The 15,330-nt window shown below is 43.8% G+C and overlaps 1 protein-coding gene across 1 annotated transcript; it reads left to right on the top strand.

Moving 5' to 3' along the window:
- Window positions 1–14,547: 14,547 nt before the first annotated feature.
- LOC136465678 (agamous-like MADS-box protein AGL80) lies at window positions 14,548–15,330 on the top strand. Its single transcript, XM_066464321.1, has one exon. The coding sequence runs from the start codon at window positions 14,548–14,550 to the stop codon at window positions 15,328–15,330; it is 783 nt and encodes a 260-aa protein (XP_066320418.1).

Genomic DNA, 15,330 nt, shown 5'->3' on the forward strand with positions numbered 1-15,330 from the left:
GTAAGCAGGTTGTATGCTGCCGTGGAGGAGAGAGGGGAGGAGAGAGAAGAGAAGCAGGTTGTAAGTTTACAGCCATATGAACCAAGAAGTTCAGTGAGACAGACAAGTGGGCTGTAAGCCAGCTAACTATTATACGAGTAGGCTGATAGATTGGCTATAAGTTTCGTACATCCAACAATCAGTTGTATTATTAGCCTTGCACTTAAAATAGTAACAGTGAACCTTGATACATGCAAAACGATCTCAGCTTATCATTTGCTCTTTTGTGTTCGCCATATGCTCCCTCCTTTGTAAATGTAATTAGAGGACATTAATTCCCAGTCCAGAGTAAAATATATGCAATATACTACTTCCTCTATGTTCTAAAGAAAGTCGTTTTAACATTGTTTTAAGTCAAACATTTTAAACTTTGACTACAAATAAATACTTTTGGTTCGAGTGTGAAAATATAAAAATGATATAAATAGATTCATCTCGAAATGTATTTTTATAAAGTATAGATTGATAATATTTTATAAATATTTTATAGCAAAAAGTAGCAGTCAAAGTTATTTTTAAGACTGTATAGATGTCAAAAACGATTTTGTTTAGGGACATGGAGGAGTACGTTATTATACTGTTAACGGGCTTTTTTAATAAAAGGAGATACTGTTAACGGGCTATCCTGTCTTAATTGCATTATTGTAATATTTATGTCTTCTCTTTTCTGATCTCTAATTTTTTAGTTAAGAACCGACTGATAGCAGAGGCTGATAGAAAATTAAATGATACATAACAAAAGAGGGAGAAGAAGAGCTCTCATCTAAGCCGTTCCTTCACGTGTGGATGCCTCAGGTGCACCCACTGCTTATCTGTAGCACTGCTAGCTTATCTCATAGCTACAGGCAGTAAGCCTCAAATTGGCTACGTAGCACTGCTAGCTTCGGTAGTTTAGCTGGCTATTACTACGTACCTACGTGCACACTAGCTGTGGAAATGCATGTAAAGCATTGTGAGCCTGTTCGTTTAGCCGTGGCTCGTCGTAAACGATCGTAAATTTTCAGCCGGAATAGTATTTTTCTCTCACACAAATCAGCCAGTAGTACTTCTTCACGAACCAGCAACGATACGAACCAGCCAACCGAACATGATGTAGCAATTAAGGCACCGGCCCGGAAAAACAGGCATAGAAGTAGAAGAGGGCCGCATGGAGTGTTGCCGCGCGCCTCGCATCTTGCAACCTTAGTCACCGAGTCAACGGTGACTAAAAAAATATGTGTTTTTATTTTTTTATTTTACTAGATATATATCCATGCATTGTACGGCGACCATAAATTTTAGCCCACATAATGTGGCTTGCAACTTAGATGAACATATTAATGAAGAAATGTACGAATTTAATTACATTAAAAACATAAAGCTTGTTTCATAATCTTTATCACCAATAACATATAGATCTAGTTTATAGAAGCCTAACAAAATTGATTTTACTTTTTTTAATACCTTTGTAATTGTATTGATATTTATCACCTGTGACCTATATTTTATATTTCATCGCGTATTACGTATTGGTGTAAAGTATTTTTAGTTTTTCCATAGTACTTGACGTTATTGGTGTAAAGTGTATAGGTGACGTTTCTATTTTACCAAGTCAATCCGAACTCTAGGGGTGCTTTTTCGTGCATGTTTGCATGTGGTCATGTAGGTTTTGGAATATGCTTGTGCGTTGCAACGGGAGAAAAAATTACCGAAAAGTATGGGTTATGCACCAAGGCTTCCTTGGTAGGAATTGGACATCGAAAAAGTTAGTGAAGGCTTCGGGAACACCGATGAAGAGGACATCCTCCTCGTACTTCTCGACCAGCTCCGTGTATTCCGGGTCTGCCTCTAGCACGTTCTCGGTCATCACCGAACCTATATTCATGCAACATAAGCAAAGATGATTTAACACACCTATAGACAGAGCACAACCTAACAAGATTCATAACATTTATGGATAGATCATATTTTTATGAAGCTAACAAAATGGGTTTGGCATTTTCTGATTTTTCTATAATTTTTAGCGAATTTTGCAAGATCTTTGTTTTTATAGAAAAAGAGAAAAAAAATAAAAGAAAAAAAGGCTTGCATGGGTTTGGTCCAGCCCATAACAAAGCCGGCCCAACTGCAACGATTCAGCCCAGGTTAAAAAATAAGCCCACCAGAAGGTCCACTCGGATCTGGATATTTTATATCAGGAACTATTAAGGTTCTCCTACCTTTTCTTTCTCCCTCACATCTTTACATCTGGAACTCCATATTTCTTTCTATTCTCTTATCTACTCCTAATCTAATCCCTGTTCTCAACGGTACCTTATTTTTTTTTGGGAGCAGGGCGGAGGCGGGGGGAGCAAACGATTCCCTTAGGAATTTTAGGTGGGGGTGTTTAAATTCATGAGCTAAAGTTTAGGAGTGTCGTATCGGGTGTCACATAGAGGTGTCACATTGGAGTGTTCGGATAGTAATAATAAAACAAATTACACAAGTCCTCAGTAATCTGTGAGATGAATTTATTAAGCCTAATTAATCTGTCATTAGCGTATGTTTACTGTAGCACCACGTTGTCAAATCATGGACTAATTAGGCTTAAAAAATTCATCTCGCAAATTTGTTTCAATCTGTGCATTTAGTTTCGTAATTAGTCTATATTTAATACTTCATGCATGTGTCCAAATATCTGATGTGATAGGGATTAAAGTTTAGGAGAGGGAACAAACAAGGCCTAATCAGTTACAATTATAATATTTTACATTATATTTCAATTGTTAATAAAACATTAAATCACATATGCTTATGGATATCAAAATATATACCAAACAACATCAATAGACATATATTAAACTTTTCCTAGAAAAATCTCTCATTTCTGGAGCTGGAGCCAAATATGTTCACATGCTCCGATAACTCTAAAGTAGAGTTGCTCTATAGTAAAGTTGGTGAAGCAGAGCAAAAAAATATATATATATAGAGTGGAACATTGCTAAATAGACTCTTAAGCCATCGACTCACCGGAGCCATGAGAGCAGGCGTGCGATGCGATGCTGATTGATCACGCATGCTCCAGCCCCTTACCGGCCCCGAGATGCCAAGGTTTCACTACTAGAATGGTAAAAAATGTCTAACAATTTTTCAATCATGAGGCATTACTTTCTACCGTTGGTCAAGATAGTGGCCGAGCGTATACCGTCAGCCACGCTTGGTTGGGAATTCCCCCGTTTGACAATGGACGGTTGGTAAGTTGCCGATGGTGTACTGTTGGCAGCTTGATGGTCAACAGTCCTAGTTTTTGGTGAGCCAGCATGCTTTGCCGATGAGACTCCGGTTCGCAACATTTTCTTTGACTGTTTATTTTACCAGTTGGAAATTTGATCTAACGATGGTAGTTTCTTAACCGTCGAGGACTATAAACCATTGGGCATTGGCCATATATATACATAATAAGCATAATTCGTAATTGTTGGCTATCCATCGATCTTATTTGCCCGTCAGTTCTAAGTAGCATGCGTCATTTTTTCTAGACAATCAAGATTTAAGTATATGATTATTATTTTTAAAAAATAATTTACTATATATCAAAATTGGCGGTTGAGTTTGTCGCAGTTATAAATTATAGTAATCACTCAAATATGATGAAAGTACATTGCATTGAATGTTCTAATACGGTACGCCTAGCGTCCGGATGTCCCGCGCCAGGACGCGTCCGAATGATCAAATTGTAGTTTTTAAGAAAATAAGTTTTTCTTTAGCTACGGTCTGCTATTCATCAGATGCATTGACCTTCTCCATCAATACATGATCCGCAAAGCTTCTGCAGGTCTTTGATTTATTTATTTATTTTGAAAAAAAGCATCACATTGTCCTTATTGGCCATGTTTGCTTCTCTTATAATCTGTCTTTTTTAGCTTATTTTTTTAACCGGAACCGTGTTTTTCTCTGACAACAAATCAGACGGAATCGTATTTCAACTTGTTTTTTCAGCGAAGCGAACGAGACCACTGTTAAGATGGGACTTTGGCTTGCCAACCCCAACCCGCCCCCTCCCTTTTCTCCATGATTCACACGATGCCTTTCTTTTTTCCTTTTTGCCTAAGCGTGTTTTAGATAGAGGGAAACTATGAGTGTGATGTATTAAAAAATAGAGTAATTGTGAATCATAGCAACAGGATAGATATCATAAAATATTCACATGGAGATTAAAAAAAGAAAATGAATATAGAGCAGGTACTACGCAAAGGAATGAAATTGAGTTACATCATAACTGTGTATTAGTTATATATATGGAGCAGTGTACTAGCTCTCTATAAAAAGCCTTGCCAGCCTATAAACAGGGGCAGAGTCAGAATCAACGTAAGGGAGGTGCTAACTACCTATGATGTAAGACGGTCTTCAACAACAAGAAATCTATATGGACATCTAAATCTAAAATGGTTAGCAAGAGATATAAAATCAGTCTCAAACAGAGTATCTATATGAGAGACCTATTTTAGCTTTCAAATATGGACATCCTCTCTTCTGGAAACTTATTTGCAAAAATAATTCTCTTTTAGGTCTTGTTGTTGGAGAAAATGCCGAATATGTATTGAACTTTCTGCCTGTAATGTTACCCAAAAAAAATGAATGAATATTGTATTTTAGATGTCGTGTCTGAGATAGTCTTAGGCCTTGTTTAGTTGGGTGAATTTGGATTTTGGGGCTACTGTAGCACGTTCGTTTTTATTTGGCAAATAGTGTTCAAACATGGACTAATTAGGCTCAAAACGTTCGTCTCGCAATTTCCCACCAAACTGTGCAATTAGTTTTTCTTTTCGTCTACATTTAATGCTCCATGCATGGGCCGCAAACATTCGATGTGACAAGTACTGTAGCAACTTTTTGAAAATTGGGGTGGAACTAAACAAGGCCTTACGATAATATAGATGAACAGAAAATGTAGTACCGCAGGTGGCTACTGGCCCTGTCCGGGTGCCAGTGTCCGCCCATCGGAGGGAAACACTGTCCGGCAGGTTTTCCGCCCAGCGCGTCATCGAGAGGGTAGCGTGCGGGCTGATGCTGTCATGCTGACCCACGCCCACCTCACCCATGTCAGCTGTAAGGTCACGCATGAATGACTTTTAACAAACTAAAAAAAGTAAGAATTGCTAAGCTAAAGATCTAATTTAAATTCCGATTACACTATCAAATTTCTTGTAATAAATCCTTCAGAACAACATCCCACATAGATATATTTAGATAAAATTTTATTAACGAATATTTATCTTATGAAGATAGAACATTTTGTTTTATTGAACAGATACGATGTTCTATGTTCACAAAACAATGTTCCGTATTCGTAAGAAAAATATTCTCATTTTAGAAGAACAATATTCTAGTTTTAGGTTCATAAAATTAGTATTATAATATACATAAAATAAATAAATATATATATAACATAAATAAATAATAATAAAATCTAGAGCAAAGTCTAAGAAAAAAATTAAAAACATGTAATAAAGAAAAAATTAAAAGAACATCATATGGATACTTTTCAAACATCCTAAGATATACTATAGAATATCATATCTATAATAAATAAACATCACTAAATACACTATAAAACATCACTAAATACATTATTAACATCACATCTATATTACGTAATATCACTAAATACATCACAGAGCATCACTAAATATATTATAGAACATCGCATCTATATTACGTGAATATCAATAAATACACCACAGAACATCACTAAATACATTATAGAACATCGCATATATATTACGTGAACATCACTATGATACATCATAGAACATCACATGTATACTGGGTGAACATAAAAAAATCATAGAACATCACATGTATACTATAAGAAGATCGTAAAATACAACATAGAACATTACATGCATACCACGTGAACACTAAAAAAAATCACAGAACATCACATGCATACCACGTAAATATAAAAAAACATCACAGAACATCACATGTATAACACGTAAACATAAAAAATATAGAACATCACATGTATACACATGAACATCACAAAAAAACAACATAGAACATCATAAAATTAATAAGAAAAGAAAAGAAAATAAAATAAAAAAGGAATAAAAGAAAGGTAAAAAAAATGAATAAAAATAAACACATAAAACACAAAAATAATTTAAAATAATGAATGATGCACGAAAAGAAAAAAGAAAAAGAAAAACATTAAAGAAAGATTAAAATATAAAAAAACATGAAACAAAGAAAAACATAATTTGAAAAAACAAATAAAAAGAAATAAGAAAAAGAAAAGATAAAATAGAACATCACATATACAACAAACGAACATAAAAAAAGATAATAAAAATGAAAAAATATAAAAATTAAAAGAATAATAAAAAACACATAAAATAAAAAAGAAATAAAAATAAAAAATGAAACACGAAAAGAAAAAGATAGAAAGAAAAAAAATGAAATGAGAAAAAAAGAAAAAGAAAAGAAAAGAAAAAAGAAAATAAAATAAAATAAAAAAATAAAAAAAAAGAGAAAGTAACGTACACGTACCTGGACACGGGATTGGGCTGCTGCGTCGGGCTCGGATCTCCAGCGAGCCTTTCGACGGGAAACGCTAGGATCTCCAGCGAGCCTTTCGGCAGGAAACATTAGGCGGGAGCGCTGTTCGGTGCATTGATCCGGTCCGGCCGTTCGGACCAAAAGGTTTCCGGCCTATCCCCTCCCCTGCCTAGAGACTATAGTTTGCAAAATATAATTTGTAAGCATTCGAAGTGCAGTGGTAGGACCACTAGAGATTATCTTGTAGTAGATAATAATTTTAATTAGTTGCGGTTACAAATGTTAGATATTTAGGTAATTTTAGGCATAATTTATTGTAAAAAAATAGCAATAGATTTGTGACGACATATATGTCATCTATTTGTAGTAGCATACATGAACACACTAATCATAACAAAATAGTGCTGAAAACACCAGAACAGGGAGTCGTGATCCAGAAAGATGTATTCTGTGCAGTCCCACGAAAGGCCACCCGTAGTAGGCATTTACGTAGCTGGAAACAAGAGGTCGCAAAGCGTTTGAATACAGGGATTGGGATAGGGAAAGGAAAATGGATGAACAGCTAGGATTAAATGAGACATAAAGAATAGATGGCTAGGATACAATAATATCCTTTGGAGGGTGGGATATCCATTTCCCTATCCCTATCCTAATCTCCCACCAAACGTCATGTAGGAAGTAGAGGTTGCAGATGATCGAGATACAACGAAGAGAAGCAATCTCACCGTAATTATTCTCATAACAGCCAAAAGTAAGCGCGTACCGATAACAGCTCCATTAACCGGCCCAAGTGAGAAAACCACAGCCCACCCTGCACGATGTCGTATCATATCGTGTCGTGTTATGGCGTGGCCCGAGCCTAAGCCTGGCATCGCTCACGCTCTTGCTATGGCTTAGCGCGGCGGCGCACCCATGTGGCACGTGCATTGGCTCCCTTTACTTCTTAGTAGGAGCACCGAGCACACCTAGACCACCTATTTAAGTTGAGTCAATGTTTGGTCAAAATCTTAATCGAGACAAAATAGGGCCATGTTCGCTTGAACTTATTAGCATGGCTTATTAGCCACGGTACAGTGTTTTTCTCTCACAACAAATCAGCTTCAGCCGGCTTATCAGCCGTAGAAACCATCAGCCGTTGTCGGTGTTTTCGGACCACTGATGAGTAAATTTGTATTTGTGTGTCTGGCTCGAATGGTGTGCTTGGAGGACACAAGGGTTTATACTGGTTCGGGCGAAACGTCCCTACATCCAGTTCACTGCTGCTCGTGTTACCGGCACTTTATTTGTAGTAGGGGTTACAAACAGACGAGAGAGGGAGAGGATCCCAAGTCTCTAGTGGAAGGAGTGAACGGGTGCTGAGAGCTCGCTTGCCACTTAGCCGTGTGCTCGTGTCATGCTCTTGTGTTCAGATCCCCCTAGCGTGGGACGTCCTGCTTCCCCTTTTATAGCCGAAGGGAAAGCGCGGGTTACAGAGGAGGAAAATGAGAAGAATGAGAGAGAGAGAGAAGGCTTCCAGGGTGGCTGTGTCCTTTTTCTCCTTCATGTGGGTCCCGCTGATTCTATAGATGTCAATAGGGATAGCTCCATGTCACGACCCTATTCGTCACTGGCGCCATGCGCAGGCATCATCTGCCGGTCATGGCATTCCACTTCGTCCCGGCGGACGTCGTGGTGAACTAACGTGCCTGTCAGCGTCCGTACAAGGATTAGGCAGAATAGCACCGGCACGTCCGACACTATTCTTGATGTGAATCCCCAAGTATGGCCCGTCTTAGCCACGGGTTACATCGAGGCATGCCAGCCTCTTTTCTGGCGTCAAAGTTTTGACTCAGGCCCATATGCTTGGACCTAGAGTGGTTGGCAATGGCATGGCTCCCCGTCGGACGAGATAGAAACCGTGTCCTTGAGGAAGGGCAAGGCGGAGCCCACGACCTTGGGTGAGACAGAGCCCGCATCCTCGAGGTCGGGCAATACAGAAACTGTGTCCTTGGGGTCGGGTGAGACGGAGCCCACACCCAAGGGGTCGGGTGAGATGGAACCCGCGTCCTTGGGGTCGAGCGAGATAGAGCCCGCACCCAAGGGGTTGGGTGAGACGGAACCTGCGTCCTTGGGATCGGGCGAGATGGAGCCCGCACCCAAGGGATGAGACGGAGCCCATGGCCTTGAGGTCAGGTGAGACAGAGCCCACGGCCTTGAGGTCGGGCGAGACGGAGCCCACGGCCTTGGGGTTGGGCGAGACCTTTTAATATGTCTCGAGCCATCCGGGAAAGTCAGCGTGGACGCTAACTTCCTTGCTTTAGGTATCCCTAATATCAATAGCCGACAGTAGCCCCTGAGCCTACGGAGGAGTAGAATACTCCTTTGGAGGCTTTTCTGGGTGGGAGGAATCTGAGGGCCTTGGCCTGTAGCCCACGGCGTGTCTTGGTAGGATGTTGATTCCCTTTTGTCGCGATCAGTCTTCAACGGGGCATGTAACCGTAGGATTCGGGAGGTCGGAAAGATTGTTCTTGATTCTGGTCCCCTAGCATCTGATCGGTTCGCCGTCGTACTGCGACCCCATATTTGGTCTCCTTGAGAGTCCAACTTCCCTCGAGCCCCTGCGCGTAGCAGGGGTCCAGTCGAGGGTCGGCTCGTCTTTATGATCGTCATCCCTCAAGCGTTTTTTCCTATAAAATAGAGGGGTTGAGCCATGCCATGTTTTTCCTTGATGGATGAAACATGGTGCTCGGTGAGCTGTTAACAGGCTATTCTGAGTGGGGGCTAGGCTTCCCATTCTTTGGGGTCCAGCATGAGTCAGCTGGTGATCGACTCCAGACTCTTGGTGGCCAATCCATATAGTTCTTGGGTCCGTTCAACCGGTCCCAAGGGCTCATTGCCTTTCTTTTAGAAAAAACCATGGACTGGGAACTGACCAAGACTCGAACGTGGGCTAGGATGCCCACGACGCTCGTGTGCCTAGGTACTGGCCGCTAGTGGGCCCATCCCTTTCCACCCCTCACTCTAAGGGTGCCCTGGAGCAGCTGTGAACCCGTTGGTGGGCTAGCCTTCAAACTCCTGGTCCTGAATGGGCCGTAGGTGCATTTTTAGCTCTGTATCCCTCCTTACCTGCAATGGTTCTTGGCCCATCGACCGGGTGAACCATCATTCGACGTGTCCTTTGAGGGCGTGACTAGAGATAGAGTGCGCATGATCTTCGAAGGGAGGTGACATGATGTGGCGTAGCGAGCGCATGAATCTAGGTGAATGGTTTGCCTTCTCGCCCTGCTCTATCCTATAAATAGCGGCCTCCCCCTTCATGTTTCTGCACACCAAAACCATAGCTTTACCTTCTCCATTTCTCTGGTGCTGCTGTTTGGATCTATCGTGCTTGCTAATCCGCCGCCGGAGCCCTAGATCTGTAGCTTTCGCTTCTCTGCCACTGCCTTTGATTCTCTGTAGCTGCCTTCATCCACCATGGATTAATGGTACCACTCTGATGTTACCCATATGCGCATGGAGGGACTTGTCAAGCGTGGTCTTCTCCGCGGGAGGACCGATGTGACGGAGTGGCTCATGCCTGGCCGTGGGGATGCGTCGGCGCCGCCCGATGGCTACGTCGTCTCCTTTGTGCCCTTCCACGAGCGTGGACTCATGGTTCCTCCCCACCCGTTCTTTCAGGGTCTACTGCACCACTATCAGATCAATCTGCAGCACTTGAACCCCGATGGGATCCAGCACATCGCGGCCTTAATTGTGATGTGTGAGGGGTACCTGGGGATCGAGCCCCACTTCAAGCTATGGAGATATTTCTTCTCCATCTCCTTGATCAAGGAGAAGGAGAGAGGCCGAGAGACCCCAGTGCAATCTATGATTTCGTTGCAACTAGATGCAACAGTAATCAGGCGACACTAGTAAGGTGATAGAACTACGTTCAGAAACATTTGGTAATTCCATTTTCACATAACAACATGATGTAAAGATGAACTGGGGAGGAGATAAGAGAAGTGAAATAAGTCCCAGAATCAAATAATCTGATGTAAAATTACCTAATGGTGCTGATTCGTTTGCTTGATACTTGAGTGCATCTGATCCAGTGGACTTGAGTTCCTCCTGTGTGACTTCCGTGAGATTGGTAGATCCGATCTGGTGTGTGTTGTCTTGCGTGCGGAAGAAGCAAATTGCTTGCTTGGAGTGGGCCCAAAGCTCGCGAGCGGCGGGAGTTCAGCTACGGGCGCACGCTGTTTCCCCCGGAAAGCACCCGCCCGTGCTCGTTTTCCATAAACGACAGCCTACTTAGGCCTTGTTTAGTTGGGTGAATTTGGATTTTGGGGCTACTGTAGCACGTTCGTTTTTATTTGGCAAATAGTGTTCAAACATGGACTAATTAGGCTCAAAACGTTCGTCTCGTAATTTCCCACCAAACTGTGCAATTAGTTTTTCTTTTCGTCTACATTTAATGCTCCATGCATGGGCCGCAAACATTCGATGTGACAAGTACTGTAGCAACTTTTTGAAAATTGGGGTGGAACTAAACAAGGCCTTAATGCGGTTCGAAATATGGAATGTGCATTTGGATCACACATATATATCCTGCATGCTCACGCTGTAGCAAAATTCATATTTGGGGTTCTACACTATCCCAGATAAAAAAAGTTGTCAACTACTCCATCCATAATAGAATGCAACTATGGTATTGATCCTATTAAACTAGTTTAAATTTAATCAAATTTATAATTAATAACATTAGCATTTGTGTTTCCAATAAAGTTTAGTACAAAAATATATTCGGCTTGTTCGCTGGTTGGTTTCTGGACTAATAAGCCGGGCTGGTGCTGGTTTATTATGAGAGAAAGATACTATTGGCTGGCTGATAAGCCTTAGCTGAAACCAACAAGCGAACAGACTAATTACATAAACTCTAATCAATTATAAATGATAGAGATACCAAATGATAGGTGGGCCCCACTGCTACGTGAGTAAAACTAGCCAAGAGAAAAACTTTGAATAGTCAAGGGAGTACTTTATATGATTTTAAAAGTTAAAGGGGTATGTTATCTGGTATTGTAAAGACTATCGGGGTAGACACTTCCGAGCTATTTTAGCTTAAGGTAGAGGGCTTCTCACCCAGCCTGAGAAAACCCCCGAACCACATGCCCCGTCCACACTTCAGGCGAGGGGACCGGTCCATTTTACCTGTGCTTTAGGAACGTGGGACAGGCGAGGGTTTTTTTCCACACCGCCGACTAAAAATTCGTCTGACCAAGGATTCGAACTCTGGTCACGGGAGACGCCACACTACTACACAAAATCTTTTGAGAGGCATTTCGAAATTGGCCTCGGAGGTGGGCGGACTTTTAAACCGCCTCAATTAATGCTTGGGATTAACCGAGGCGGTCATTTTTTTTATTAACCGAGGCGGTTACAGTCAACCGCCTCGTAAAATCGATTTACCGAGGCGTTAAAAATAACCACCTCCTACAATCTATTAATCGAGGCGGGCCTTATAAGAAGCCCGCCTCCAAAAATGCCTCATTTTCTAAGGTGGGCCACCTAAAAGCCCACCTCAGTTAATAGGCTGAGGACCAGCCAAGCCCATGAAATCGTGCGGCCCATCCTACCTTATCGTGCTACTATATATTCAGGACTTAGGGTTTTCTTCCCCTCCACTTGCACTCTCTCTCAGCCATCTATCTCAGCGGCGTCCGCAGCCGAGCGAGTCGTGACTCCCACGACTCCACCCTCTCTCCCTCCACTCTCTCCTTTGCACCTTCCGAGCATACGGACCTGAGCAGATCCCGACGAGCCTAAGGTCCTCTCCCTCAGATCTCACTGGCGCGCCCCTTCCTCTCTCCGGCGGGCGGTGGGCCCCAGCGCGCGCGGCCCTGCTCCGATGTTCCGGCCCCGGCATGCGGCGCGCACGCATCCCTGCCCAGGCGATGCGGTGTCCCGGCGACGCGCGAGCCGGCTAGCTTCCTCCCGGCGGTGTAGACGCGCGAGGCGGCATGCTCTTTCACGGCAGCGCTTAGGAACCGGCGGCGGCGCGGCGAGCGGGACCCAGTGGCCAAATCCGTCCTCAAGCAGGCCTCCTCTCTCTCTCTCTACTCTCCGTCTACCTCTCTTACACTCCGTCTCCTTGCAGATCCAGATCCTGATCCAAGGCAGCGGCGGCACGACGGGTGGACAGACGTCTTCAATCTACTCTCTCTCTCTCTCTCTGTCTACTCTGGGTGGCGGACGGCGACTGCTCCTCCTGGCGGATGGCGGCACGGCGGACGATGGCGGGGCCTAATCTGGCTTGTGTGCTGGGAACGGACTCACGTGCGGGCTTAGGAACAGGCTTGTCGATGGGCTCGAGAATTTTTTTTTGTTTTTTATCGATTAACCGAGGCGGGCGTTCCGTTGAATGATTAACCGAGGAGGTCATGACAACCGCCTCGGTTAAGACCACGATTAACCGTGACCTTTCGTCCGAGGCGGTTGCAAAAACCGCCTCAGTTTACCCTTTTTGTCCCCCCCCCCCCCCCCCCCTCCCCCCGGTTAAGATTCTTGTAGTAGTGCCACCTAAGGCTTGTATTTAGTGGGGTTCTTTCAAATTCAGTGACTAGCTCAGGAGTTGACTCGGATTTTACTCTTTTAAAAAATATATATGTTTGTTGCACGTAGTCTTTTCTCTCAAATAATCCGCAGGAGTTGTACGTACGTACGTCCAAATTTAGTAATTTACGCAGCATGCTCTGTGGAGGCATGCGGTGGCGGCTGGCCAACCATCAGCTCAGAGCCGGTGTCGTCATCGTTTGAGGCTGTGGTCGCCGATAGCAAACAAAAAATAAAATAAAATTTATTGGCATTCCTAAAAGTTATCTTAAGATGTCGTCGAGATAGCCAAGGGCGCAAAATATATTCTTTTGTCCCTAAAATTGTAATGGGTTTCATTAAGATCTAAATGAGTATTTACCCAATCTACTATCCTACTTGGCACGGATCTGGTAGATAGGACCTACCCGTCAGTGGCAAGGCTCTAACCTAGAAAAATCATACGACCTCGGATAAAGATGATTTTTCATGAAAATTGTAGCTTTCGATGGGATATACAACTTTCTAGTTTTAAGTTTTTTTTATTTAAGATCATTAAAATGGTAAAAAAATAATATAGAGTTTCAACAACATGTTAATCGCTATATATCGTTCTTGTATGGTGTTCGATAAAGACACTATGTATATAAATTTAGCTCTCGATTAGATGTACAAATTCCTAACTCAGTTTTGTCATTTGAGGTCGTTAAGATGTTTAAAAAATAATATAAAATTTTAGCAGCATATTAAGGTGGAGCCTTGCCAATGACATGTGGGCTCCATCTATCAGATCCATATCACATAGGATAGCAAGTTAGGTAAACACCAGTTTAGACATAGATGAAAGTCATAAGCTTCAGGGACCAAAAAAATACATTTTGGGACTTTTGGGACCTCGATGAAAGAAAACTTTAAGCACCGTTGATGGATTTTATTTTATTTTTTAAAAAAAAATTGACACTCATGTTACTCGGGAACCAAAACATCCTAGATGCCTGCGCCGGACTCGATTGGAATGGACGTAGGTATGGGTTAACTGTAAATTTTGCTGTTTTTATTTTGTTTATTAATTTAACATCCCACCGTCTCATTGTCTTACCGGCGCGGCGGTGGTGTGGCGTCAGAGCCTATGGAGGGAGCTACGATCCGCCCGCCATGCCATGCAGGACAAGCTCTCCCTAGGATCGAGCTGTTAATAATTTGGATTTGGATCTTGCTTACACAAGCATGGACGACACGCACTGATTCCTGCGATCTTGCAAATCCTCACACATAATTTGTTTCCATATCATGGAAACGGCTCCAACCTGTATCCTTTTCATTCCACACGTAGTTCCGTGCTATAAAACCACCACCATCTCCTTCCCTTCCATTGTACCAAGCCGCCGCCTAATCGTTTCCCCTTTGATCTGATCTGCAGGCGCCCGAGCCCGATCCATGGCTCGCAAGAAGGTGACCCTGCACCGGATCGTCAACGACTCCACCCGGCGCGGGACCTTCAAGAAGCGGCGCAAGGGCCTGATGAAGAAGGCGAGCGAGCTGGCCACGCTGTGCGACGTCGACACCTGCGTTGTGGTGTACGGCGAGGGCGAGTCGCAGCCGGAGGTGTGGCCCGACGTCCCCACGGCAGAGCACGTCCTCGCGCGCTTCAAGGCCGTGCCGGAGCTGGACCAGTGCAAGAAGATGCTGGACATGGAGGGCTTCCTCAAGCAGCGCATGGACAAGCTCCGGGAGCAGCTGCACAAGGCGCAGCGCGACAACCGAGAGCGCGAGGCCACGCTCCTCCTGCACGACGCCATCGTCGGCCGCCGCCCCGGCCTCGTGGGCCTCTCCGTCGAGGAGATCGCCAGCCTCGGATGCATGGTGGAGAGCCGCCTCAAGGGCGTCAAGGACGCCATCGAGCGACTCCAGCGGATGGGACAGGAAGTCCCGGCGACGGTGGCGGCGGCGCTGCAGCCCCAGGCGCCGTCGTCCATGCCACTGATGCCTGCTTACAGCGCCGGGACGACCGGCCACAGGGACATGACGATGCAGATGCAGGCACCGCACCCGCAGGCGGGCTGGCTGGTGGCCGGCGGGGATCTTGGCGCGCTGGTCCACGGTGGTGGCTTCGGCGCCGGCACCAGCGCCGGTGGCGACATGATGATGCCGCAGTTTGGCAACATGGCTGTCGGATTTGCGTGGTCTGATCCTGCTGGTCAGTATTTCCATTCCATGTAA

The sequence above is a fragment of the Miscanthus floridulus genome, chromosome 7 (genome assembly GCF_019320115.1).
Source record: "Miscanthus floridulus cultivar M001 chromosome 7, ASM1932011v1, whole genome shotgun sequence".
Taxonomy (NCBI): Eukaryota; Viridiplantae; Streptophyta; class Magnoliopsida; order Poales; family Poaceae; genus Miscanthus; species Miscanthus floridulus.